The sequence below is a fragment of the Ambystoma mexicanum genome, chromosome 2p, assembly GCF_040938575.1.
Source record: "Ambystoma mexicanum isolate Mex_15411 chromosome 2p, UKY_AmexF1_1, whole genome shotgun sequence".
Lineage (NCBI taxonomy): Eukaryota > Metazoa > Chordata > Amphibia > Caudata > Ambystomatidae > Ambystoma > Ambystoma mexicanum.
The window spans coordinates 664,555,895-664,582,654 of NC_090923.1; the positions used below are offsets into that span (position 1 = coordinate 664,555,895).

Consider the following 26,760-nt stretch of genomic DNA (forward strand, 5'->3'; position numbering starts at 1 on the left):
CATCCTGTGCCCTCTCTTGAAAATTGGATTAAGGATGGAGGTTTGCAAGGAGGCCGGAATTAGACCAGTAGCCAATATTTTGTCGAACAGGATTTTTATTAAGCATACCCAGAATCCGGGATTACCCTTTAGGACAACATTTGCCAGGCCATTTGGGCCTGGTGCACTTGATGATTTCATGCATTTGATTTTGATAACTAGTTGATCAGTTGTAGCAGTGAAAGGAAACTGAGTGAACAATTGCCATCACTTGATGGTCATCCACACCGAATGGAGTGTTTCGGCTTGATAGAAAATCTGCCCATTGATGTACACCTATGGGATTGATCATTGAGTTTTTCAGATACTGCTGGTGTTTTTTGCCAGCGTCTGATCTTCTCCGCTCTTCTTTGATTTAATCCAGATGGTATATTTGTTTTTAAACGATCTACATATTCATTTGTAGGAATCATATGTTGGCTAAGAAGTTTTTGCTTCACGAATTGCAGCCCAGAGACCTCGCTTGGCATCTGTTATGCTTTTATCGAAAGGTTTACTCTGCTTGTCTTCTTTAGCTATCAAGTTAGTTGTGGTAGTAGCATGAGAAGATGCAAATCTAGCGATCCACCTTTCTATGTCATTTACTGATAGTGTGGCAAATAGTTGGATATCACAGGTTAGCACTGCTTGCGCAGAGCAGGGCGCGTTAGATATTCTTTGAAATGCTAGAAAATGCGGGTCCCAGACTGGTTAACCCATGAGTTTAACATTCTGGGTCTCTCTATCTGGAGCAAATGTTAGAGTGAGCTATGAGTGAGCTATGATCGTTCCAGTCATTCAGGCTTATTTTCATGTCTTTGACTCGGAAGGCAATGTCAGCGCTCACAAATACATAATCGAGCGTACTTATGGTCTGGCCATTGCGCCAGGTATGCTTTCCAGGATAATCGCTGCATGCCCTCCCATTAATCAATTCCAGAGCCCAGAAGTTCATCCAACCTAGTCCTTCAGAATCTACTATAGTATGAGCCATTTCACCTTTCGGTTTTAATAAAGTGTTAATGGTAGTTCCCTCAAAACCTCTCATGTGGCAGTTGAAGTCGCCAATGATGACAACAGATTTGTTCCCCGGAGTCATAGTCCATTCGCTAAGGAGGTTGTGAAGTGCCTCCTGGATAGCTTCGCTAATATTGGCACCAGGAGGATTATATAGGGTAACAAGTAAAATTCTTTCTATGGCACCCTCATAGCTCCTTTGAGCCGAAGATGAGAACTTACAGTGGATCGCTGATATGTTGGGGTTCGTTACATGAAGAGACTCCACGTACTCGAAATCTTTGCATCTAAGGATGCAAAGCTGAGGCCCTGAGTGGAGTCTGGTCAGAAGTTCTGTCCTTGTTAACCAGTTTCATTCGTTTTTAATAATGCAAACTCGGTTGTTAGAGCAATCAATTTGGTTAGCCGTATTAGTTGTAGTTGGTTTGAGTTGACCCTTTTCCGGGGAGGCCATTTTTCGGTTTTTTTTTTTTTTTTTGGAGTCGAAGAGATCTTATAAAGATCATTATTTAGTTGAGACGACCCCAGGTCATTTGGCTCTTATTCACTCAGGGAATCATTGTCGGGAATAAGCCAGCTGGTGAGGCATCCGGGGCCTTTAGCTTTACTTTTTTTGGCCCGTGTGGCTTTCTTTTTGGCCTTCTAGGTGGGTTTCCCCGTTGGAGCAGATGTTGGCAGAGGGGTAGCCATCTAGATCATTGCAGCTCTTCTAGAAAGTCTGCGTTGTTTGCGAGTAAAAAACACAGCTGATTTGTCAGCAGCAACAAAATCAGTCTCTGGATCTGCCGCAGGCTGTATAGAGCTGCTAGCTGCAGACGTTGAATTTAGCTTGTCCTCTTTGACTGCTTTCCCTGGAACAAGGGTAAGAGTAGTCTCAAGAATGCAGCCACGCAGCCACACATTTTTAATGCATATTGGGGAAGAGGCCATTGATGATTGTAGCTCGGCCCGGGCACTAGGGCAGGGCAATGAGGCTCCACTGGTCTCTATGTCACTTCTGTCAACAGACGGTTCCTGGTGTATGGCTAAATTAGGAGATGCGGATAATTTGCTCCCTCTGGGATAGAGGCTCTGATTATTTTCCAATGGCTTTGTACGAGCCGGAGTCATTGATCTCTGCATTGATAGCCAAAGTTCAGGAAGTGAGTTGTTATCTATGTCCCCGTAATTGGTAACATCCTGGGGAATCTTATTGTTGACAGTAGCCGGCTCGGCTTCATCCATTACTGTGGAATATTTTTCTGGTTGAGCGTTGGCAGGAAAAAAATCGGTTCTTGCTCCTTTAGTGAAAGGCTCTTGTTTTTTTTAGTTTGGCTTTGCTCAATCCGCTATTGTTCAGTTCACCTCGCAATGATTTTACTATTTCGCTTACGGAGATTATAATTGGATTGTTGACCTTGTATGCGATGCACAGAGCTGATTTCCTCAAGACACTTGCAGGGGTTAACAGTTATTTTACTTAACTCTTCACTCTCTTAATAAGCCTTAACAGAGTAAAGGGATTCTGCTTCAATGGCTTGGCTTTTATCTGTCCCGAGGAGAAGGCGCTTCTCTCGTGAGGGTAATCAAGTGTTTATCAGCGACGTGCCCACATAGTTAGTCTTTCAGGGTGATTTGAAGAAGTTTACTGCTGTGCCTCGAGTAGATGTATAAAATGATCCTGTGGGACTGCAGCTGGATCAGGGACTGGATTAATCCTGCAGTCTTCCGACAGTTGTTAATCTCGAGGCACAGATATAAAGCAGCGGCACAGAGGGCAATCTTTCTTTTGGAGCCTTTTCAAGTAGAAGCGATATTACAAGATGTACAAACATATGAGCCAGAAGAGAGGGGAGGACCGAAGACGACAGATAATCCCCCAGTCTCCCGGCAAGATTGTAGCTGCTTCCACCAGCTGTCGCAACACCAGAAAGCCGTCTTTGTTTAAGGCGTTTGTGGACAAAAGCAGTATATGGCGTATGTATGTCAGCTGGTAAAAAGTTGCTGCTGAGCTCAGTATAAAGGAACAGTCCTGATCTTATACTATTAACCCGGGAGGGGGCTAATCTTCAGAAGAGCTGCAGTACAGTGAGTCGCGTGATTACCATCTCAAGTCTGCGGCTCGCAGCTCACTTGACTCCCAAAAAAGTTCAAATTTGTTCATGCGAACCTCCTGAGATGTAGCTGTAGATGAGCGTTTCGTGGCCGTTCTGAAATTCAAGTGTCCACAAATAGTGAGCCGAGGGCCCAAGGAATCTCATCCTACACAGAGCCTAGATTGTAGGAGTGGTTCTGCTCAGGCCTCTGTCCTGCTACTGCAGACTGCTCCCTTTACACTACCTTCATGGTCAGCTTCGTGGGGGAATGTTATTTTGTAGAAGTTTCCGGGAAAATGCACACCTCCAAACACACGCCTCCAATCATAGAAAGTGAAGAGTCACTGAGGCAGCATGCGCAGCAGGTACTTCAGACTGCTCCCTTTGCAGTGCAGAAATACATTGCTGGCAGGACAGGGATCACCTAAGCTGGATACCAAAAAGGGTGAATGTGCGAGTTGTGTTTTTTTTCCTGTGTAGGAGAGTCTCTTGCACTGGCTGCCTTTTTGCTCAGCATTGCAACACTGTTAGGCAAAGTTTGTAATCAGTATGCTCTGGGAACACTACAAACAACTATGACTACAGTTATAGGCAACCCAACCTTTGGTATAAGCTTGTACTACACAGGTTTGGTAGCGTGTTGAGCAGCCAGGCTTCTCTCGAGAGGAAATGTGAGCTGTAGTGGAGTTGCACAAAGATTCACAGTTAAAGGTATTCCAATACTCTTACACTCAAGGTTTCTTGCATAAATCAGTCAGTTATAAAGTCTCCTTGAAAAGGGAGCAGTAGAATAGTAACACACAAATATACTTCAATACTGTACACTGTGAGTTTCTGGATCAGACACAAGGCCCTTTTGGGATGGCCCACAGACGCAACCTACACCCACAGGTGACTTCGGAAACGAGGGTGCTGGGGACATTAATACCTTACTGTTGGCATTCCGAATACTCTTTAAAAAGTAAGTAAAAGGCAAAGGTTATCCGAACACAAGAATTTACAAATATTCATAAGCAAGGCAAATACTTTCAGATATCACTTAGAAGGTTCATTCAATTCAATAGGCTAAGCCAAAGTCAATAGGCCAAAATCTTTGTATTGGATGCAGCACTTCAGGTAAGTAAAGTCTTTGCAAAAGTTCTTAGGAGTCTTTGGTAAAAATAAGGATCAAATGTAGGACCACAAGCTGATTAGGCCCATCGGTTGCAGAAGTTACAAGCACTTGTACAGTATGAGGTAAGTTCTCTTAGGCTAGTTTAACACTACCTTAGAAAGAAAAAAAAGATGCATCTGAAGACTTATGTTCCTGTACATCTCTGCAGATCTCACTGTTCTGGGCCTCAGTCATGGGGACAAGAGGGAGTACGTCAGGGGACTCCTGCACTGTACTGGCACCGTCAAAGCTGGCAACCGGAAAACTTTACTTTCAGTGGCTGTTTAGCGTTTCAGCTCACTGCGGTACAGCAAATTGCAATAAGCGTTGTTCCTGGCTGTCGAGGTGGACTTTTCTCACATCTGAGGTCCTGCACTCAACTGAGGGGGGGGGGGGTGGTCAGGCTTGGTCAGTCCTGCTTCGTGGGAGTCCGGAGGATCTTCCAAAAGCTTTAGGCCAACTTACAAGCAACGCACACAATCTGTTGTCCCTCTCCCTGGCTCGAAGGTTTCCTGCAGCAACTCTGAGGAAATTCAAACAGCTCCGAGATGGGTGTCCAGGTGGCATACTTGGGAGTTGATTGGTCCCTCAAAGGGAAAAGTCGTCCTTGCAGGGCTTCTGTGTCGATGCAAACTTGGCGATTCGGACCTGCAGCAGAGCTTCACTGGGCAAACCAACGGTCTAGGAGTTGCAGCAGCCGTCCTCTTCAAGCTCTTCTTTGGTTCCTTCATCCAGTGGTCGACTGCCTTCCAAGCCAAGAGACTCGCCTTTTATTCAGTTCTCTCCCATTAATTCCAACCTAGCTGCCACTCACCCAGCAGGGTGGCTGTCCTTGCTGGACAGTCAGCCAGCCAATTGTCAGAGTCCATTTGGGTCTCCTAGGAGACTAAGCACAGGGAGTTTCGGGCACCTCCCTCACTTCCTGCCTACCCCACACACTCTAGAGCCAGAGGCGGTCTTCACTCCTGAAGCCTGCCAAAGGCGAATGAACAAAGAGACCAAACCTGGTTTGGCGTGCTGAGAAACTCTAGAAGGACCTTTCCATAAAGACATGGCGAAAAAGGACCGGGCACCATTTTAACAACGATGGCTCAGCCATTTCGAAAAACATAACTCCTACGATTTAGCGTTACCGGAGCTGCGTTACCGGACCTACAAACAGTTTGCAGTCGGGGGTAAATCATGGTAGTCCATTGCAAAACCACATGCTACCAGCCATTCTGAGAGGAAAGGGTAACGTATAAGATGTTACATGAGCATTTAGACACAGGGGATACTAAGTAACCCCTCCAGCACTCTATTGTATGATGGGGTATGCTGGGTCTAGCAAGTACAATGCTAAGTAGAGTCAATTTCACTCTACTGATCTGGGAAACAGTAGCTTATCCCAGATAAGGTATTTAAACCTTGGGGAAACCTAAAAAGGCTTCCCTGTGCCACTGCACGGAAGGGTGCTGTGTTAACAATTGTAAAAGATGATGCCTGTGGAGTTTAAGACTCCATAACCAAAAAGACACTGAGGTAAAATTCGCACAAAAATACACGAGAGAGTGGGAAAAAGGCTCACATTCTCTCCAGGTTAAAAAATCAGGTCCTGAAAATCCAGCAAAGCTGCTGGGGGTCTCTAAGGTAGAGGGAATTGGCACATTTTTTAAAAATTCTCCCTAACGCACTCTCATACCATCATGTTCTAAGAAGTACATGTTAGTGACAACACCCTGGGGCGGGAAAAAGGCGTATTAAAATTCTATTAACGGTTTTGTTTGGTGTCTGTCAGATGAAAATGCATTGAGTGTTTGTCCCACTGAGTGTGGCTGGAGCATCTTCTGGCCTCTGTCTTTGGGGCATTTCCCAGTTTTGTTTTTCTTGGCTTCCTTGTGCTCCTTTATAGTTTCTCTTGGATGGGAAGGTGTGCAAAATATGCCCAAACCCAGGAACCAATTCCTGCTGGCCAACCTTTGGATAAGTGGATTCTATTGAGCGCAGGTCTGACTTGAGGAAAATTACATTTCACGTGAGTCAAATGCCAGGCAACCTCGCTAGCAACAGTCTTCAAGACTGGTTGTCTCTGCAAACGTTCATCCCTTTTTTCAGACCGTGATGGATGAGAGGGGCACACATTTGGCAACTAACAAACCTAAAACCATGAATGGTTGCCCTTCAATGTGCACTTGGAACATTCAATTTTATGTGGGAAAACAGAAGCTCCTTCTTGCAACACCCATACCTGCTAATCAGCCTTGCTAATCCTGCCCGAGTGTCATTTTTGTGAATACCGCCCATGTCCATATTGCTAACCTCTTATCTGCTGTCCTTATTGCTGGACACATGCTTGTTCAATATCACAAATTCTACTCGTTGATCCTTATTTGTAATCCTGTTTGATAGCCCTTTTTGCTTGTGATCTCAGCACCAATAGTCCTCTATTTGGGGTAATGTATGTTTTATTGCACAATGCGCAGAACAAAAAGGAGCTTGGAATGGAGCGATTGGGTGCTAATTTACTAATATTCTATTTACCCTTTCCCGCTACATTTAAAAAGCCATATCCAGTTTGTGTTTTTTTTCTTAACGGATGCTGTCTTATATTGGCCTTTTTTTTGTATTTACATATTTATTGAATTTTCAACCATAAAAACATAACCTTTAATATTCCAACTGTCCGGCTTATTACCAACTCTTAGATGCTTCTCACTTTCTTTGTTTCAGGGTACACCGATGCTCATCCTCCAGCCCCTGTGCCTGGGACATCTATTTCTCTTGTGGCTGCAGTGGCTGCCACAGTGGCTGGGTTGTTGCTGATGGCCATGGTCTGTGTCCTAGTGAAGCCCAAGAGCCGCTCCTGTCAGTGTGGCCAGTAAGTGCTATATGCCTAAATGGGGGAGTGGACATGAGGAAGGTAGTCCCAGTGAGAAACTATAATATTGGTAGTTGAGAGAGTACCATTTGCATGGAGTTTCCCCAAAATTCTATTGCGAATAACTTAAAACTCTCTGCATGTATTTGGATGCAAATTCCCCCCAAAAAGGCTTGCTAGAGGCCCCTACAAACTGGCCATTTGTGTTTTTTTTTTTTTTTTTTTTTTTTTAAACGGTTGGCATACTCTGAAGGTGCATTGCAGCAGTAAGAAAGCCACTTTTGTTGTGTGATATGAGCAATTGGGGGGGGGGTGTTCACATTAAGTTGTAGGGAGTAATGGGAACACTCGTGGTGTTAAAGCGTTTGGTGTCTGGGTTGGTGCTATTTTTGGTAGAACGCTTACTGGGGAAATTCCACTGGCCTTCTCGCGGGAATGTAGCAATCCTCACTTGAAAAAGGAGGGTAAGCATCACACGAACCTGTATGAAAGGGGATAATATGGGGTGCAGTTCTTGGAGTGTTTGAACTGGGGATAGGGAAATCCTCTCAATTGAGCATTTTTGCATTCTGTGATGAACTGCCTTTTTTAATAAAAATAAAAAAACATTGATGAAAGCAGTTATCGTAAAAAAACGCTTTCCAAAAAGTATGCTGAAACATGCATAGAACCATCAACCCTAGTAAAGCGGCCCTGGCCGGTGGGTGGTAATTTTTATTGTAAAGGGGGCTATGGGCCTCTGCTGTAGGCCTGGACATCTCACTATGGCCATGGTCTTTTGTGCAGTGGAGAGAGGACACTGCCTACGGCTGCAGCCACAGGCCATGTTTAAGAACGATGAGGATCCGGTTAAGCGACTAAGCAGACGGATATGGGCCTCTGTGGGAATACTGGCCTACTAGCTATGGGATCTAGTTACTAGGCAGGAGGTTGGGAATGACCTTCGACTGGGGAAACTTGCCATGGTCTATGTGCGTCTGTCTTTGATAATATTTGGTGCTACAAGGGCAGTGGCTATGGCCAGTGAGCACAGAAGATACCATAGCAAAACACTTGAGATTCAGTGGAAAAAATTTCTGACCGAGTGAAGATGATCTGATTTATCGCAACAAAAACCATAAAATTCAACAAACCATGAAATTAAGAGGGTGTGAAGTAATGGCATCTTCGTTTGGAGTCACCCCCAGTACTCAGCCCATGACCACATAGATCAGATCACAGCCGGGATTAACTAGGAGCTCAAAACTGGCGTCTTGGTAGGGTCTCAACCGCAATGAAATGTTTCCATTTTTGCTTTTTTTTTTTTTTTTTTTTTTTTTTTATTACTTCTGGTTAGTTGTACCTGGCATCCCTCTGCCCAGAACATTTGGCTTTATCCAAGGCTCACTGTTTATGGCTTCTGGGCGCACTGGGGTCATGTCTTTGGTTTCGGAACAAGGAACTTTAAGAATGCGGTGGGCCAAGAAGTAGCACATTAGAGTAGTGAGCAGACTAGATTGAATTCCTTACGAAGGATGGTGGTTTCCAAGGGGTGTGACATTTCCTCTAAAAACCTACTTTGCCAGAGGACCGTACAACCCCCAAGAAAAAGCACACCTAACTGCCTACTGGAAGAGAGACCCTTCTCTGGAACAAGACAAAAATCACTGCACCTGTCATGCTACCTAGCAATTTACCACCCACAAACAACCACCCACAAGCACTTTAAACATACATGGAGGAACGCTGGAAAACCAATGGACAGACCGAAAATACGCAGAAGTGCAAAAGAACGAACTGACATCTTATTCCTCACTGAAACATGGTTAAATCAAAATGTCAAGGTATTTGCACACAAATCCCTACTCAACAACTTCAAACTAAAACAAGCCAACAGAAGGAAAAAGGTGGCGGTCTTGCTTTTGCATACAAAGATCATCTTAAGATGAAAACTGTACTGCCAATGAACATACCAACTGTGAATTACTCCTTCGATTAGCTCTAGATCACAAAGAACCTGTCATTCTTACTCATCCACAGACCGCCGACATACAATTCTACTTTCACGTCCACACTTGTGGACATGGTCACTAACATCGCTATAAAATAGGACAGCCTGGAGACTTCCTCGTCTGGTTTGAATAAGATGACCAACTCGCCTAAAACACTAACCATATCAACTATCGATGATGTATCTACAGCATTTGGTGAAGGAAGCAACACACACAAAGCAGGGCATGCCCTGGATGCAATCTTCTGCAAAGACAAAACTTGTCACTACTGCACCTCCAATAGAGATTGCCTGGAGCGACCACCTGATACCCTTAGAGTTCCACCCGCCAATGTGATTACTAACTTGCCTCACAAAAACTCCTCAAATCCTGAAAAGAAACTGGAAATTAATACATTCCGGACCGAATTACAAGACTGGAACCCATTAAACCATCAACCACCACCTTGAACTCCTCCAACTTCGAAGAAAATCTGAGACCATCCAAATGTGGATCACAAAAACACTAGATGACATTGCACCGGAAAAACAATTAACCCCTTTTGCAAAAGAAAACAGTGGCACGATGGTTCACACCCACCTCAGAGCACTGAAGAAAACAAATGAGGAAACAGGAACAAGAATGGTGGAGAAACTATGAACCGCAAAAAAAATGCAATTACCAAAGATCCAACTCCACAAAACCAAACTTCTGAAAGGGGGGAAACAATATACAACAAACAGATTGCAAACTCAAGCAATACCCACAAAGAGATAAGGAACCTGACTGCCAACATGCCCATTCCTCACATAAACAGTGCTTTTACCTTGCAAACCACTCCGAGCCATGCCCAAAAACATCAACACCCCTAATCAGATGACGCCCTAACCACCCGCAAGACTTACAGACTTCTCACTAATCTCAACAGAAAAATTCAACAGCCTAGAGAACAAAAGCCCATTGTCCACCAAATATGTACAAGACTATCCTTGCACAAAATACACCTGTGGAATGCTTCTGGAAACTATTAAACCATTCACTAGCAACAGGAAAGTTGCAACAAGCCTTCAAATCGGCATACATCAAACCACCCCTTAAAGGCCCAACTGGAAACACGGAAGACCTAACCAACTACTGACCAATCTCGAACATCTCATACCTGGCAAAACACTTAGCATGTCAACAAACCAATCCTGGAATATATAGAAGATGACTAGATTCTAGACCAGGCACAGGTCTGCTTCAGACCCATGACTGGCACATAAACAGCACTATTTGGGCACAGAAACATCACTATTTGGGACTATCTAAAAACCAAACCAGGGGAGGGCGCTAGAGAGGCAAGTCAAGATGGCCGCGAGCCTGTGAGCCACAGCACGCCTTAATTGATCCTGAATAAATCCTGGAGTCTCCCCGACTCACTGCAGTGCTAACTGAGGAGGCAGGTGCAGACACTCAGTGTATGTCCCGGCGAAGTCTGGCAACTGCAGCCTGAACCGGGACAGAGATCCGTGCAGAAGACCCAGAGCAGGCCTTCTGAGAGGAAAGGACACGAGAGGAAGGCGGTCCCAGAGTAGAGCGAGGGAGCATACCAGCCTAGCTGAAGGGCTGAAACGTTGGACATACTGGCAACGACTGATCTGGCCAATTGAAGGGAGCCTGTGGTAGAGTGTGGAAGGTTGAGCCTTGAGATGCCACAACTGAGGCACCCCAACTGGAAACTGCAGAGCAGTGACCAATACCTCTGCGAAGTGGCAGGCTGAGAGGGAAGTGCTGCCAGCGGAGCGGTTTGGTAACAGCAGAACAGAAGCCACCCCTTCCACCCGGCTCTAGCGGTGAATGGTGAATACCGGAGTGACACACGGGCGAGGAGCGATGGACAGAGGAGGAGCTGTGCCAACGATACTCGGAATGCTGCAGTCTGCTATCAACTGACTACACACCAGAGCAGCGGGAGTCCCGCCAGTCACGTTGGTCTGCAGGATCAAGTAAGAGGAGCTGGGGGAAGGTGGCAGCGGCTCCCAGCTGAAGTCTCCACACAATGTAGAGCAATAGAAGGGAGGTTTTAATGGAGGATTGCAGAGGGAGCTCCGGGAGGAAGGAAAATAAATGTGATAAACCCGCTGTGTGGCCCCTTTTGCATCAGTAATACGCAGGCAACCACCAGAGATCCTGCTAACGAGGGGAGCCCCTTACAGACATAGGAAAGCACACTGCACCCAAGCATATACCAACAACCTCAGCCCTAGAAGATTAATATTGCATTAACTAGTGATAATGTCCCAGTGGGCTTGTTATACAGTCATGAATGCTGAATTATGAGGTATACACACCGGAGGCGAAGAGAGGGGGGCAAATTATACGAGGGACGCAAGGAGTGGCTGGGAACTGGGCGGACCTCATGTGTAACCACTTGACAGACATTGGGTTGAAGTGGGCGGGGCTGACTGCAAGTTGGGGTTGGGGTGGGTTTGGGGGGTTTCTGGCAAGTTGGGGTTGTCGGTGGGGGAGGAGGTAGGTGCAGGTGTGGGGGTAGTTCCTGGGGTTGCTCTTGCTCGATCCGGATATATTTTCATTATTTGCGCGCTGTGTGCAGAGTTGGTTGCATATTGGGATTTCCGGGCATTTCTATGGGATAGGTATGAAATATGGTGGCATCGCTTAAATCTTAAATGAATGACCTGGAATATCAGGGGCTTGAACTGCCCATCTAAATCCTGCTTGGTATTATGGGAAGTACAACAACCTCAATTTGATGTAGCGTTCCTTCAGGAAACACATTTGACACCTAGGGGGAGGCACGTTTTGGGCAGAGGTGGTGGTGTCCGTGATACTATTCATCGTAGTTCTCCTTCTGATAAGGAGTTAGTATATTGGTACGGAACATGGTTGGGTTTTGCCTCACTGAGATGGTGAAGGATCAAGAGGGGAGGGTGGTGATGGTTTTTGGATCTGTGCATGGCTGGGCAATGGGATAACCCAACAGCTAGATAGGCGAACACCCGGCAATTATTTGGGAAGGGGATTTCAATGCTGTAATGGAGCCAGACCTTGACAGGACAGGTGAGGCTCACAGACCGCTGTCAAAAAAGACTTGTAAGATACGGGATATATGTTGGACCTAGGAGTTCAATGATATATGGCAAACTAACAATGAATGGGAGGCTGGTTTTACAATTCAGTCCTCTGCATCAGTCACGTTTGGATTACTTCCTGGTCTCCTACACAATAGTGGGATGGGTGACCGAGGCCACAATATTAGCGTGCACATTATCGGATAATGCGCCATTAGTGCTGATATTGGAGAAATCGGAATGGGAGCGTGGGAGGCTGCAGTGGGTGTTCAAGAGCGAGGGACTGTCGGACGAGGTGTTTCATACAGGTATCATGCATTCTATGGATTCATTTCTTTGAGGAAAATATGGGCTTGTTGACTCGTATGCAGACTATGGGACAGCTTTTAAATGTGTGATTCGAGGAGAGTGTATCTCGAAGGAAGCCGGGATATTAAGAGCGATCGGGAGAGAGTAGACAAATGGAGAAGCACGGCTACGACAGACCCCAGGTCTGTGAAAGCACTGACCAGACCGCAGGAGATCAGGGAGGAGTTGGATAAATGTAAAGATCTGGCATAATGGAAAGTAACATTTCTGTTGGGTAAGGCAGCTGTTGGGCAATATGGGGAGGGACAGCGTCCTGGTCAGTTATTGTCAAGGGCCGTGAGAACTGATGCGCCGAAGATGATTTTTTTTCCTTTAGGGATGAAACGGCCTCTATTCATCGCAGACTCGGTTTCACAACCAGAGATACGCGACTATCTAGACCAGGTGGCACTTTACTGGTGTATGGATGGCGGGAGGGAGTGGCTCAACCAGCCCATAGCAGTGCAGGAAATCCAATTGGTGATCAAGGCATTGTCCTTCGGGAAGGCCCCAGGGGCGGATGGTTTCACGACAAATTTTATAAACACTTTGCGTCAAAGCTCGTTCCGCATCTCCTAAAGGTATATCAACAGGCTCTAAGAGATGGTCGATTACAAGTCTGACGGAGCCAGTGGTCACTGTGTTGCTGAAACCCGGGAAGGCGGCGGACGAGTGTGCGTCCTACCACCCTATTTCACCCATCAACCTAGATCCGATCCTAGCAAAATTATTGGTGATATGACTGGCACCTTTGATGTGCGGATGTGTGCGGTCAGACCAGATGGGATTCATTCCAAGGCGCTCCACTTCGTATGGGTTGAGGCAAATGTTTTTGACTAATGTAAGTGGTTCAAGAGGAGTAAATTGTGGCATTACTATTGGATGCCGAAAAAAGCAATGGACTTGGTTGAATGGCCCCTTCTCTTTATGGTACTACGTAGGATGGGGGAGGAGTTTTCTCTCTGGTCTCCTTGCTCTACACTCGGCCTGTGGCAAGTATCATAGTGAATGATCAGTTGACCCTGAGTATCTTGTTGGAGAGGTACATGTCAGGGGTGTCCCCTTTCCCTGCTACTATTCGCCTTGGCAATTGAACCCTTGGCTGAACTGGTTAGGGATAGACATGTTTACATGGGGATTCAGCTATATGAGCAGAGAGTGGTGGTCTCCCTCTATGCAGATGATATGGTGATCTATATAAAAAAAATACTGTGTGTTAAGCCTCAGTCTCCTCCTCCCCTTCTCACTCCCAGGCCCTCTGCAATGCACTGGCCTCACACTTTGCCTCCAAAACCCAGGACATCCTTACCACCCTTGCTTCACACCCTCACAACCCGTTCTACACCCCCTCGCCTCCATTCCCCGATTTTGTTAATGGGGGGGGGGGACCAACGTGTTACATGGAGCGCTTACTTTATATATAATTCCCTGCCTTTCAAAGGCCTGTATAGTAGGCTGTATAACGTCTTCTGCCTCCTTGACATGGGGTACTGCTTTACCCTGGGTAGGATAGCTCCAGGTTTTAGTTGGATCTGCACTGTGCCAATACTGAAGTCCCACCTCATTTGGGAGGGCACCTGGTCTAGTAGATCAGTTATTTTGCTTCTAGCTCAGGAAACCGTGGTGAAAGATCTGCCTTTATAATGCCTGTACCAAAATTGCAATATCCACTTCAAACACCAATTCTGTCTCTTGATACTAATCTTGAGAGGGAGGCTTGTCAATGAGGTTTCTCAAGTTTTAGATGACCAGACTGAAGACGGCCACCCACTCAATGCCCTATGAATCAGTTCCCATAATAGACACCCATTTGTCTCACTGCAATCCCTTGAAGCCATACTTTTCTTGTTAATCACCCTCTTGGTAGTGCTGGGGAAAAACTATTTCACTCAGATTCCTCTATTCCTTCATGAAGTGGCATTTCTGTTAGTAAAGTTAGTAATGTAGCACAATTTGAAGCAGGGATACATCAACTGGGTTTCCTCTATTTAGTCCCCATCCGCTGTGCTAAACCCTCTAGTATGGAGGTAATAAATCCCTGGAGGGGGGAGGGGGTTGAGGGGTTGCACAGATAAGCCCGTTTTCGGTACATGAAATGGTGAAATTCAATGAACCCTTCAAATCCCTACCCAAAACATTGACTGTGGATTTGGGTGCAGAGAGTAAAGGCACCTTGATAGTGGTGGCACCTAGGGTAATATCCAGATGTTTGGTAAAAGGAATAGAGGTTAATGTCCCAGAATAACCTTGGGTGTCCATGACCTGATGCGACAATGGCAGGGATCGAAGTTAAGATTTTATAAGCAGGAGCTAAAAGAAGCTCCTGGGTATTTGGCATTAAAGTGAACAGGAGCTACCACTGGGGAGCTAGTACATAGCGTTCAGCAAATCTAATTCCACAGAAGATGGAAACGTAATATTTTGCTTATTTCTTTACGAGCTATCATGCTATAAATGTCATAGATTTGTCCTAATGCCGATTTATAGATGGTCCCAAATGCAGAATTAAATTCACATAGGTGTATTCGGTTGGCTTGGGGACCCAAACGTAGCTCCTGGTAGCTGTTGGTGCCAATCTAACCAGGCTCTAGGCTACAAGCTGGAGCTAAATAGCTACTAGCTCCACTCATTTGTTTAACCCTGCAATGGGAATTCACCCTCTTTAATACATGATCAGGGAGCCCCTGTATTATTCTTTTGCTGGAATTCTGGACCTTTTCCTTCTCCTGAATGAGGGGAGCCCCCCGATCCCCCTCTTACATTCTTATTTGTTGTAACCATGGGACCTCTGTTCTTATTTCACCATATCTCTTAAAGGAATCCGTTATACTTTCTATGTGCAGTGTTGCTGGGGACCCATTGGGTTCGCCTTTCATAGTCTTTTATTTTCATTAAACCCTGTGTATAGCTCGTCAAGGCTACAGTGTCTGTGAGGACAGGAAGTATGGGAGGAGCCTGAAACTCCCCTGTCCTTTGTCTGCTGATATGCCTGAATGGAACCTGTTCCCACTGGGGACAGTGATTGGACATGCGCCCGCCCCTTTCTATAAACTGCAGGGAGAGTTTGAAGAGGAATGAATTGGACATCCGAATAAAAGGCGAGGTTCCCGAGGCAGAAGGCAAGTCGACCACTGGAACAGAGAGAAGACAACCAGAGACACCGGTAGATGCTTCAAGTGAAGCGACCACTGCTGTCCTGACGCAGTTTTCCTATCGACAGAGGAGCTCCGAAGAAGAAAGTCCCTTTGGTTGGCGGGACCTACTAACCATAAGATGAGCTGCAGAATGAGCCATCCCCCAACATGCTTTGACCTTCCAGGGCTGCAAACTGCTAGTACCACGGGACCTCTGACCCACTTGCAGTGCATCGTCTTCCTGTACACGAATCATCCAAGAACTTTGGTGACCCCAGTTGGACTTCCAGAGACCCTCCTCAACGTTCCCTCACCAGAGTGCAGGATCGAGGTGGTTGGACAGTGAACGGGTACCCGTTCACTGTTGGAGCTTCTAAAAAGCCGTCAACACCGCAGACCGGTGTGGGAGACCGAAGAAATCCTTGCTGAGGGTCCTTTCTCGCAACTGCTACTGCGACATCCCTTCCAGAGTCCCTCCCTCAGTCACCAGACTGAGAAAACGGGAGACCGGGTCCATCGCTGCTGCACAGGAAAGAATCCAGTTGCAATTTCTTCAAACACTGTGTGGGGCTCAAGGTAGTACTTTCCTCTAGCCAAATAGTTGCTCCAGCGTGACTAGAGTGCGATACCAGCTGTTTGGGTGGTCCTCCATACCTATTGCCCAAGCTTACAGCTTGTGCTCTTGTAGGGAGTCCTTTACAAGGTCACTACTAACTAAAGTCTTATATTTAAAGTAACTTGTATCCTAAAGTAACTAGGTATCGATATAAATAAACTATCAATCAATCCTGTGGAGCGTTGCTTTCTCTGCTGCTGCATAAGACTTTGCACCCCTCCTCAACTGGCTTTGATGAACTCTTGACTAGGGATTGGACTGCTAAAGCATTAGAAGCCTTGAAGTGTTGTTAAGAAGTTGATCGCTCTTGCTAGTGCTGAATAACCCTTTTTTCCTTCCAAAAAAACCTAAAGGCTACTATTTCCTCTTGTTATCCTTTAGCTCGGAGTGAGGGCTCTACCAAATATCACATCACAATTTACAGTGTTATACCATTGCATCAAATGAAAATAACATTTGGATATCTCATGTCACTTACTTTAAAAAATGTAAATAAAATCAAAGACCGAGTTGGTTGGTACCCTTTTCCTCAATCAACCTCCCCGGCGCCACCGAGTCAACCTCCCCGTCGGAGATAGTCAGACGTTTAGCCAAACGAGGGGTCTGCTTACCTCTGTTCAAAGTAGCACTTTTCTATTTCTGACAGGGTGCCTCACCAAGGATAGAGTAGTCCAACGAGGCCCATGAGAACCAGTCAGGCTCACAAAATGTTCAACCAAACTCTACACTGCAATGAGAGATGGACATGAGATCTCAGAAAGCACACATTGAATCACGACTGGGAGTTCAGTCGCCCTCGCAAGGATGAAAATCGAGCTCTAATATTTGTACACACACAGCTTTAGCATATTTTCCAGACATTGGTTGTGCCACAAAATCCCTCCTACCTATACAAGTTTAGTTGCGCATAAGTTGGCTTAGGTATGCACAAAGAATACTGCGTTATCGAAATAAAAGTATATACATTTCACCATGGATATGCATATGATTGGAGGACAGAAAGCGTTCCCTATCGCCATATTTACTCACACGTGACTTGATTGTTTGAACATAGTTTTAATTCCCTGTTCCCTTCTCACCTCACAATCTAAACGTTAACCAAATTATAGCATCTCTCTATATGCTCCACTGACTGTGACGGGCTATCTCGTTAAGCAAACATAACTCTCATTCTCTCTGCCCTAGAGGTATTCATTGTGTTTAGACAAGCCTCTGCAAAGAGTTTGTACATCTGCAGAGATGTTCCGTTTACCTTTTCTCTGTTCCCAAAAACAGCTTGTGATTCCCGTGACTCACCAGGCAGTACTTATAAATATGTACCAGCTCTAACCAGAACTTTAACCTTTGCAGCACAGGATGTGCGTGTGATTCTTAGTTTTGGTATTTAACGGTTTCCCTTATTTTTCCCTTCTATGTGTGAAATACTGTTCTTATAAATTCTATTTTCCTTAACCGTTAAGAACAATTAGACTTTGCAGGTTAATTTTTTAAATACATGATGCTCCAGTGATGGTCTCTGAAATGCTCTATGGTGCTACTGTGGTCCATTGAAAGGAGCTCTTTTGATGAAAGAGGACATCCTTGGGGCACTGTAGCCACTTTGATTACAGAGGAACCCTGATGTTGTGCATAATTAGTCTAGTATGTTCACCAAATTGCTGACTCAGTGGCAGATTTCCTTTGTTATATCAATGTGCAGTGCTTCCACTATTTGTGCAATTGCTTGGTACGAGCCTCCAGCCTGTCTCCAATTCCTTCCAGCCTCTTCAGTTTTGGTGTTTATTCCCCCTGCCCCCCCAGCCTTAATCGCAAAGAGGATCGAATTCATTGGTACCTTCCTTGACATTAACCTGCCAAAAGCGTGATCGCCTTGTATCATTTCAGTTTGCCATTGGACAGGGAGTCTTTTCCTCTGGGAACACCAAGCAGAAATCTGTGTCTCGAAGACTTTTGCACATTCAGGGATATTGTTGGCATGGAAGGAGAAACAATCTAGCATAGCAAAATACATGGACTTTTCTTTAGACGAATGGTATTCAAACTTTTTTAGACTGCACCCCAACACCCCCCCCCCCCCCCTGAGGCCCATTCCTAGGGGGCCAGATCTACAGTTTGAAGACCACATGCTTTAGAATTTTTTTAACTGTGAATTTCACTATTCATAAGCCATTCTCAATTTTAAAGTTGTACATACTTGTTTTCCGTCTAGTTTACATTAAAGTTCATGTGTCGTGTGTAATTGCCCTACCTCTGCTTCGACAGAGTAAACTCTATGTGATTCTTTGCTGCAAGTCTCCCGTGTTTAATTTAAAAATAAAGTATCCAGGCATTGATTTTCTAAAAAGCTCATTTTTAGCTCACGGAGATCTGCCTTAACCTCCCATTATGTTTTCCAATAGTCTTACACGGTATACCTCAACTATTCCCGACCTACACATCACCCTAAAAATACCCTCCTCTGCATGTTGCTCCCCCAATTTATAGAAAACAAGATGATTTCATGCCTGTTTTTTTTTTTCTTTTTTTTTTATGTTCCTTCATGTGATCATTTAGCATCTAAAACGTGTCTAATTGGTGCAGTCTCGCTTCTGTTTCCACCTCCTTAGTTTTGAATATTTTTTTTCTGGAATGTAATTTTGCAATGGTTCCGTGACCCGTCTAGCTACCGGAGTGCGTTTGTGTTCCTTTCATTGATGATCTAGACAAAACTAAAGAATGCCGCATTCACAATTTGCCTAAATGGGGAATGTTCATAAACCTGGTGTATGTGCTAAAATAGAATATATAATTCAACTGGTTTATTATTAAACAAATATTTCCTGTCCATTGGCAATTCTACCAAGCTTTCTATCGGATGCCAACGGGACATGTTGGAGGATATATTATTATACAGGTCTGTGATTTTAATACGGTTGCACTGTAACTAATCCTCGGAAATCTAATTTTTAAAATGGACACTTCATGTAGATTAATCTCTCTGATTTAATACCCCTGGCAAGATCTTTGCCACGCAACTTCTTGTAGCACGGAGTGCCTGAGGAACTCCAAAGTGATCCTCTCTGTCAAATGGGTTTTAGGGCAGGCCAATCGACTAGGCATTCTCTGCTTACTGCCCTATCCATTATTCATAGGCTTCTTTGTTTATTATACCACGTCCTTTGACCATAGATCATGGCACAAATTGACAATTATTTTATTTTTTTTACGTTTTACCCCATTATTCAATCTTCACATGATAGACCCTGATGATAATCTAAGCGGCACTAATCTTTCTGTGAAAAACGTAACCTGCATATAAAATGGTTAGGATATGTGGGTGCATGAGATTTGGGTTGCAAAGAGCGGTAGATGCTGTAAATCTGTATTCAAGGAACCAGCTAGAAATTAACATGACCAAACTTGAAGGTAATGGTCAGGAAACCAAAAACATCTTCAGTGGACCTTTGGGAGGGATGGCATTGTGTTAAACAAATAAAAACAAATAAAAAAATACATTTAATAAAATATTGCAGGGAGTTTTCCATACAACCAGCTTTTTAAAAAAATTATCGTTTTTAGGTGCATATTTCAAAATTGTCCACTAATATATTATTGGCATACACGTGGCCCATACCTGGAACTGATGAAAGTTGCGAATAAACTATGCATGATTGACTTTGTTTATCTTGATTGTCTGTGATATTTCGATCTTGATGACCCATAGAGCCCTCTTTTGGGGTCCCAGTCAGCCATTGTAAATTTCCGCCCCCTTCGTACCCCATTAGAGGCAAGGGTGATGGGTCAGGGGGGTGCAATATGCCTGTAAAACTAAACGGATGTTTGTTTTTTACCATGCGGCTAAATCCTTCAAATCTTGTGCTGCGTGTATCTTCTGGTGTCTCTGAGAACTAGCCCAAACTCTGGAGTGTAGGACCGAAGGGCTGTTGGTGGCCCACCAAATTACATTGCCAATGGACAAGAGCACAGGCCTGTGGGCACTTAAGTGCACCGATTTGAAGGCTTGCTAGACGCTATGTGGTGGTAAGGACCGAGTGAATCTTACCCAGAAGCGTCTTGTCTTGAGTGCAAGGTGTGATTCGATTAGCTTAAGTAAGGCATGAAGTAGAAAATGGAAACTGAAATGTTAATGAAAAACTGATATGCTTTTTTTAAATCCGCAAAGGGCAGCAAGTGGTGGCAGGCAGCCAGTTTAAAACTAACTTGGATGCTACACTAGGAGAAGACAGGGGCACGGTCCTTCTGCCATCACTTTCTGTGTACGTTTTGGATGGGATTGGAGTGGACCATGATGCATACTCCTAGCTCATGTCCCTTGCAAGTACCACTGTAGCGGCATGCTTATTGTTTTTGTAGTTTGCATTGAGAGCCAACAAGTGGTTAACTGATTTAAAAAGTGTGGTGTTCCTGATGATGCTGAATGCCGACTGCCCCTTTTATACTAGGGGCCATGCTTTCTTTTCATGCCTCAAAGGAACAGGGGAGGAAGGCTTTTAGGTCTCCTAAGAGGGGATGGGGGGGCTTGCTGGCTGTGTGACTTTATTTTTTTACACTGATAATTATCTTTTGTACTGCAGCCTGACCTTATCTTCTCTTTCTCAGAGACTACAGCCGAATGCAGGAACCACATTTGCAGAGTGAAGTTTGGCATCCAGTGCCTTTGCCTTCCTACGAGGAAGCGGTGTATGGACCCCAGGGACACCCTTTGTCACCATCCCCTTTGCAAGCACCACTGCCCCTCATCCTAGCAGAAGGAGATCTTGTACAGCAAAACATTCCAGAAGGCCACTTGCTAGAAACTGCCTGGCCCAGCACTGGAGGCTGCACTCCACCACCATCTTATGAGGAGATGCAGGCTACAGCTCACGTTACTAGTTCCTGTAGAGAAGCAGAGCATTTCTTTAACACCCCTCCGTCCTTCCTTCTTGGAACTCCAGCAGACAAGTAGGATTGCTTGGCTTAACTCATCCCTGGGCACTGCCCGCAGGGCCTGCATTGGAGTAATTTCCTGACTACAAATCCAAGAGAACTATGTTGGAGGATGGTGAGGTACCACATGCAGGATCCACTTGTGTTCTCAACTTGTGCTGGAGCCAGTGCTGTTTGCTTTTAAGGTGCTGGTAATGGACCAGGGCACGGCTCTGCCTCTGTCTACCACTGAGGTCAGGACACAACAGAGCCTGCCTTCAAGGTGGAGATTTTGGGCCAGAGCACAAGACGGTTTGCCTCAGAGGCACAGATCCCATGCTAGGGGTCCGTTACCAGAAAGGAGGGAAGATTCCACAGTTGAGGCTCAGATGTGGTTTACAAATTGGACTCTGGACAAAGTCAAGTCAAGTTAAAGTAAAGCATTTTTGAGGTGCAGGGGCTTTATGTAGTCTGGTGGCTCTACTTTCTGCAAGCTGCCATGATTGGAGGTTTCGGATGATGTGCTGGACACACCTCCAAGCGGTTACAGGCAATCGATGTAAGAAACATCTTTCATACTGAATACGTCTTATTTATTGGAATAATATATTTTTTGCAACATCTTTTTGTAATAAAGTGTTTTATAAAAGGAAAGTTATTCCCCATCCATTATTGATGACCGTGACTATTTTAAACTGATTCAGGGGGAAGCATGGTGAGTTGAAGGATGGTGACACGTCACCTTACCAGATTATAGTCAGATAGAAAGACTTCATCCTCCTCACCCCTCTCTGCTTTCAGTAGTTGGAGAGGTGAAATGTGTGCAGGGATGGACACAGGAGGCAGGAGTTATAGTATGTTTTAAATTCAGTTTGATCTTTTTAAGTGTCATGTACCCTGCCAATTTACTAGTGATATCATCTCAAACCGTGGTTGTTTATAATTCCTCTTCGGTGAGGTGTTGGAATATGCCTGTGTATTTTGATTAAGAGTTTAAGCTCGCAGCCAGGGTTATTTCATCTGGCAAGATTAAAAACTACACCGAACAACCAAAAAGCAATTGCATGATGGCAGAAAAATGTGCATCGTTTTTCAGTGCTGCTTCAGTGCAGTCTGTCGCAGGTAAAGCGAGCCGGAGGCGGCTTGCCGTGGTCGTCACCCTCACTTCAGTCACATTCCTGTGCGAGTAAGTTCATTCACAGCCTTCCAATCCCTGTCTCAAAGCCATCCTATTAAACCTCTTCCAGAGGGAAGGTAATGAGCTATAAGGGTAATCGATCAAAAAGTGCTAGCATGTTCAAGAGGGAGCAGTGATCAATCTGCAACGCACAGCCATTAAAAATGTTCAAACCAATTTTTACACGATTGGGTTAACACAGGAAGTGTGTGTATATAGAAAGAGAGGGGCACACTCTCAATATGGCAGTTTCCTTTTCACACCAGACTTCAAGCCAAAGGGCCAAAACATTACCTGTGTAACTGACCTTCTAGGATTACAATACTGAAAAGGTAAATTCAATTGTCCGACAAGTGAATGGCTGTTACCTATCCCAAGCTTAAACGTAGGTGGGCAACAGGCTTAGTGGAGATGGGCACGCAATTGACAGTCTAAAACACACCAGCCTGCAGTAGGTTTGCACATGCTTTGACTGACACAACCCCATTCCTTCATGCCTCTCTGAGAGCAGACCGCCATGTTTTCTTTTTTTTTAGTTTTCTCTTGGCTGTTTGCACGTTATTTGTGTTCCCCACTTAATTCTTTGTGACTGGGATGCGTGGATGGACCTCTAAAGTGTAAGGCTCCTTGTGAAGTAAACCAATCGCACACTAAACTATAAGAGTCAATTCTTGAACTGTTCTGCTATTCTAAAAGCCTTGTTCTTCCTATGCCAAGATGATGAAAGCTTCCAAATAAATGACTTTGTTAGCCTAAGGTATCATCATCTTTATTTATTTTTGGCGCAATGCATGAAGGAAGTAGTGGAGGCTCGAGATTTGTAATGATTGTTGCTGACATACCCTGGATCCTGAGGATACATTTGCCACTGCCATCCCAATCTTTACCATCTTGGTAAATGAACACAGGGCTCTTGCACTTTTGAAACCCTCCTGATTTTAAAGTTGCTTAGTCTGCTGTGTCTATTGGCACAAATGACGCTTCTTCGATGCACGATTGCCACATGACTGTTTGTGATGCACCTTGACTGCATCTATTGCATTAGCTAATCTATGGATGTATTTTTCGATGTTTGTAATCCCGTTGCCTTACCTGAGAGTGCTAGAACTCACTTGTGCAGCAACATAGCAACCCTCTTCCGCTATTGTGAGGTGGATCAGCTCTTTGCGTTGGCAGCTAGTTAGCCATTGCAAGTATCTGATCCAAAAGCCAGGAGCTAGTTCCTAGTCATCTTTTTTTTAAGGTGAGCATGACAAATGCAACTGAAGAGTCTTCTATCACACAGTTTTAAGTATTTTATTTTCTCTAGTGTGTACATTTATCACTTTTGCTCTATTGCTGTTCGACTGCTTTTGACCCTATAAAACTACGCATTGTGGAGGACCTGATCCCCTTCCATATAACGGTTTCAAAAGTATGTTTATTTTTCTCAGTTCAAATGATTGCCTCCTGAGCCTTTTTATTCTATATGGATGTTTACCCTCCTCTATGTGAATTTAGGGTTGCCCTTCTTTGCGCACCTTAAGCAATGGGATGGTGAGTTTATGAGAGTTTGGAATGTGTAACCATGTGGCCCGGGCGGTGACGTATGTCCAGAGTATCAGTAATCTGATAATTAGCAATGAAAGGATATAAACCGCCTCTCCAAACACTCTGTGCTGGGCAACCGGAAGACTGAGAACTCGCTGGGTATTTCATTGGCCAACCTTCCCATTACTGAATAACATGAAACCTACTACCTGTGCAGAAAATGTCCTGCCCCCTGGCATTATTCTTCAACACAGGGTTTTATTTGCTCCCATCCTCCGGAGAATAGTGAACGCGTCTTTTCATGAGGGTATGGTGCCTAAAGATCTGAAGAGAGTTACCATCACTCCTCTTGTCAAAAAAGCGGGACTAGACCCCAAGGATCCCGCTAATCTTCGCCCCATTACAAACTCGAATTTTGTTCTCAAACTACTAGACGAGGTAGCCACACATCAGCTCCAACACTTCATTGAAGTACAGGAGATTCTGCACCAACAACAATCCGGCTTTAGAGCATCCCATAGCACCGAAACAGCTATGCTAGATTTGCAGAATCAGATGTTGACGATGTTGGACGAAAATAAACTGGGGATGCTGATGCTCTTAGACCTCAGTGCAGCATTCGATCTAGTGGATCACAGTCTTCTTATCAAGGCGCTTAAGGAGAGCGTTGGCTGCTCGAAGGGAGCTATTGACTGGCTCTTATCCTTTCTTTCTAACCGCCAAGCGAGAGTGCACTGGGGTAATAGTTTCTCCGACTCTTGCGACATCTTATTCGGAGTGCCCCAGGGTGCTAGTCTATCCCCAATGCTCTTTAACATTTATATGCGCACTCTGTGCACCCTCCTGGTGAAAGCCGGAGTGTCATTTACTAACTACGCAGATGACACCCAACTCATATTGGAGTTGGGGGGTAGGAACCACGCCACAGATAGCGAAACGCTCACCAAGGTTTATAAGCTAATTGACGACTGGATGCAGGCAAACTGGATGTGCCTGAACGACTCCAAAACAGAATTGATGTTGTTTGGCTCTAGTCGTCAGTTGGAAAAACTGGGAGCAGAGTATAACTCTTTTCAAATAAAAAATGCCACCATCCAAGTGGTTCCCAAGGTGAAGACCCTGGGCATGATGGTCGATTCAGTTGTCGACTCTCACGCCCAAACCAACTTCCTCCAAAAAAATTCAGCTTACTATTTTAGGCTCATGAAAGCAATTAAACCTTTGCTTAATGAAGCAAATAGGGCAACGATAGCCAGAGCCATTATTCTCTCACGGCTTGACTATGGGAACGCCCTGTTGTTGGGAGCCGCTTCCAAGGATCTATCTAGTTGTCAGGTGATTCAGAACAACGCGGTCAGAATAGTAAAAAACCTGAAAAGGAAAGACCATGTCACTGAAGAGAGGCTAGCGCTGCATTGGCTCAGGGTAGACGAGCGCATTAAGTTCAAGGCCCTCTGCTTGGTTCACAAATGCCTGTATGGCACAGCACCTCCCTATTTGAAAACTCATGTAAGGCCCTACAATCCCACCAGAAACCTTCGCTCGGGTGGAAAATGCCTTTTACACGTGCCCAAGTTTAAGCTAAAAACAGGGCTGGGCAGATCCTTCCTGGTGCTGGCTCCCAAACTGTGGAGCAGCGTCCCTGAATCACTTAGGTCTGAAGTCAGTCACCCAGTTTTTAGAAAGAGGCTGAAAACATACCTCTTCAGATAAGAACTCGTGGGCGCAGGATCTTAATTAGAGACCTCGTCGCTTATTAGTTAGCTGTACCTTTCGTCCGTTCCATATGTGTTGTTTGTCTTTGGTCTTGCAGTATCAGTGTTCTATGTTCAAGCGCCCTGATGCCCGCGGGCTATCGGCGCTATATAAAAATTAAATACATACATACTGGACAGCATGAGAAGCAGGAAATACATCCGTCGCTGGGTGGATAACTGATGTCGTGATTGCTTGCTTATGACCAGGGGCAAGGCTTGCAGTGTTGAATTGTCTGGAAATTTGTTAGACCAGTGTGATAACGGTACATTGTGTTACAGCACTAGCTCACTCTACTAAAGCTACTGTAACATTATGTTTTGCTGTTGTGTTGATAGCGGGTAAATCCACTTCGAAAACCCCAGTGGGTGTCCAGGCTTTAATCACCACCATTTTTTTTTGTTAAATTATATTTCGGTTTATTACAAACCTTTTATACATTATTCACTTTACATCTACAAAAAAGAAAAGAAAATGTGCATTCCTATTTAGTTCCTTCACCCATCTCTTAGATCCGACATTCACTACAACACTACTTTTACCAGACATTTTAAAACTGGCCTATTCACACTTTATCAGGACTACCAAGGTTGAATTCAGTGCTTTGGTGCTGCCATCATTCACATTTCCCATTTTGCTTACATGGGCTAAAAATAAATTTTTCGCCTAAAATTCCATACGTAGCTCTAATAAAGTGCACTAGTGCAAAAATTATTTTCACTACCGACCCATTTAGAAGTTGACACAGAACATCGTACACATTACACACCCTTAACTGTGACACAAATGTACAATAGTGACGAAACTCCCTTACTTTAGTTACATTCTAAAAATCGATATTTTCAATTTTTCATCTTTCCCTTCTCCCTGCAAATCCGACATGTTATTTTCTCCTTCTCAATGCCTCTTCTTGGAGCCCAGACACAATTTGATTCAACCTAAATCTCAAAGTGGTACGAAACTTAGGGTCTGGAAAGCCTTCACATATTTGGGCAAGATGTTATCTCCTTGGGGTCGTTCTCTTAACAAGAAATAGTTTGTAACCATTTCGACCTGATTTATCCAGTGATACTCTCTGGCTTTTTGGTTTTTTTTTTTGCACCCATAGCTCCAGATCCCCCTCCTATGTCT

The 26,760-nt window shown here is 44.7% G+C and overlaps 1 protein-coding gene across 1 annotated transcript in view; it reads left to right on the plus strand.

The window, feature by feature from the left end:
• Positions 1-21,821, plus strand: part of LOC138566671 (sushi domain-containing protein 6-like) — an 81,309-nt gene extending 59,488 nt beyond the window's left edge. The window contains exons 4-5 of the mRNA XM_069644237.1: positions 6,973-7,120; positions 20,862-21,821. Coding sequence (XP_069500338.1) covers positions 6,973-7,120; positions 20,862-21,207 — 494 coding nt within the window. The 3' untranslated portion in view covers positions 21,208-21,821. The remainder of the gene's footprint in view (positions 1-6,972; positions 7,121-20,861) is intronic.
• The last annotated feature ends 4,939 nt before the right edge of the window (positions 21,822-26,760 follow it).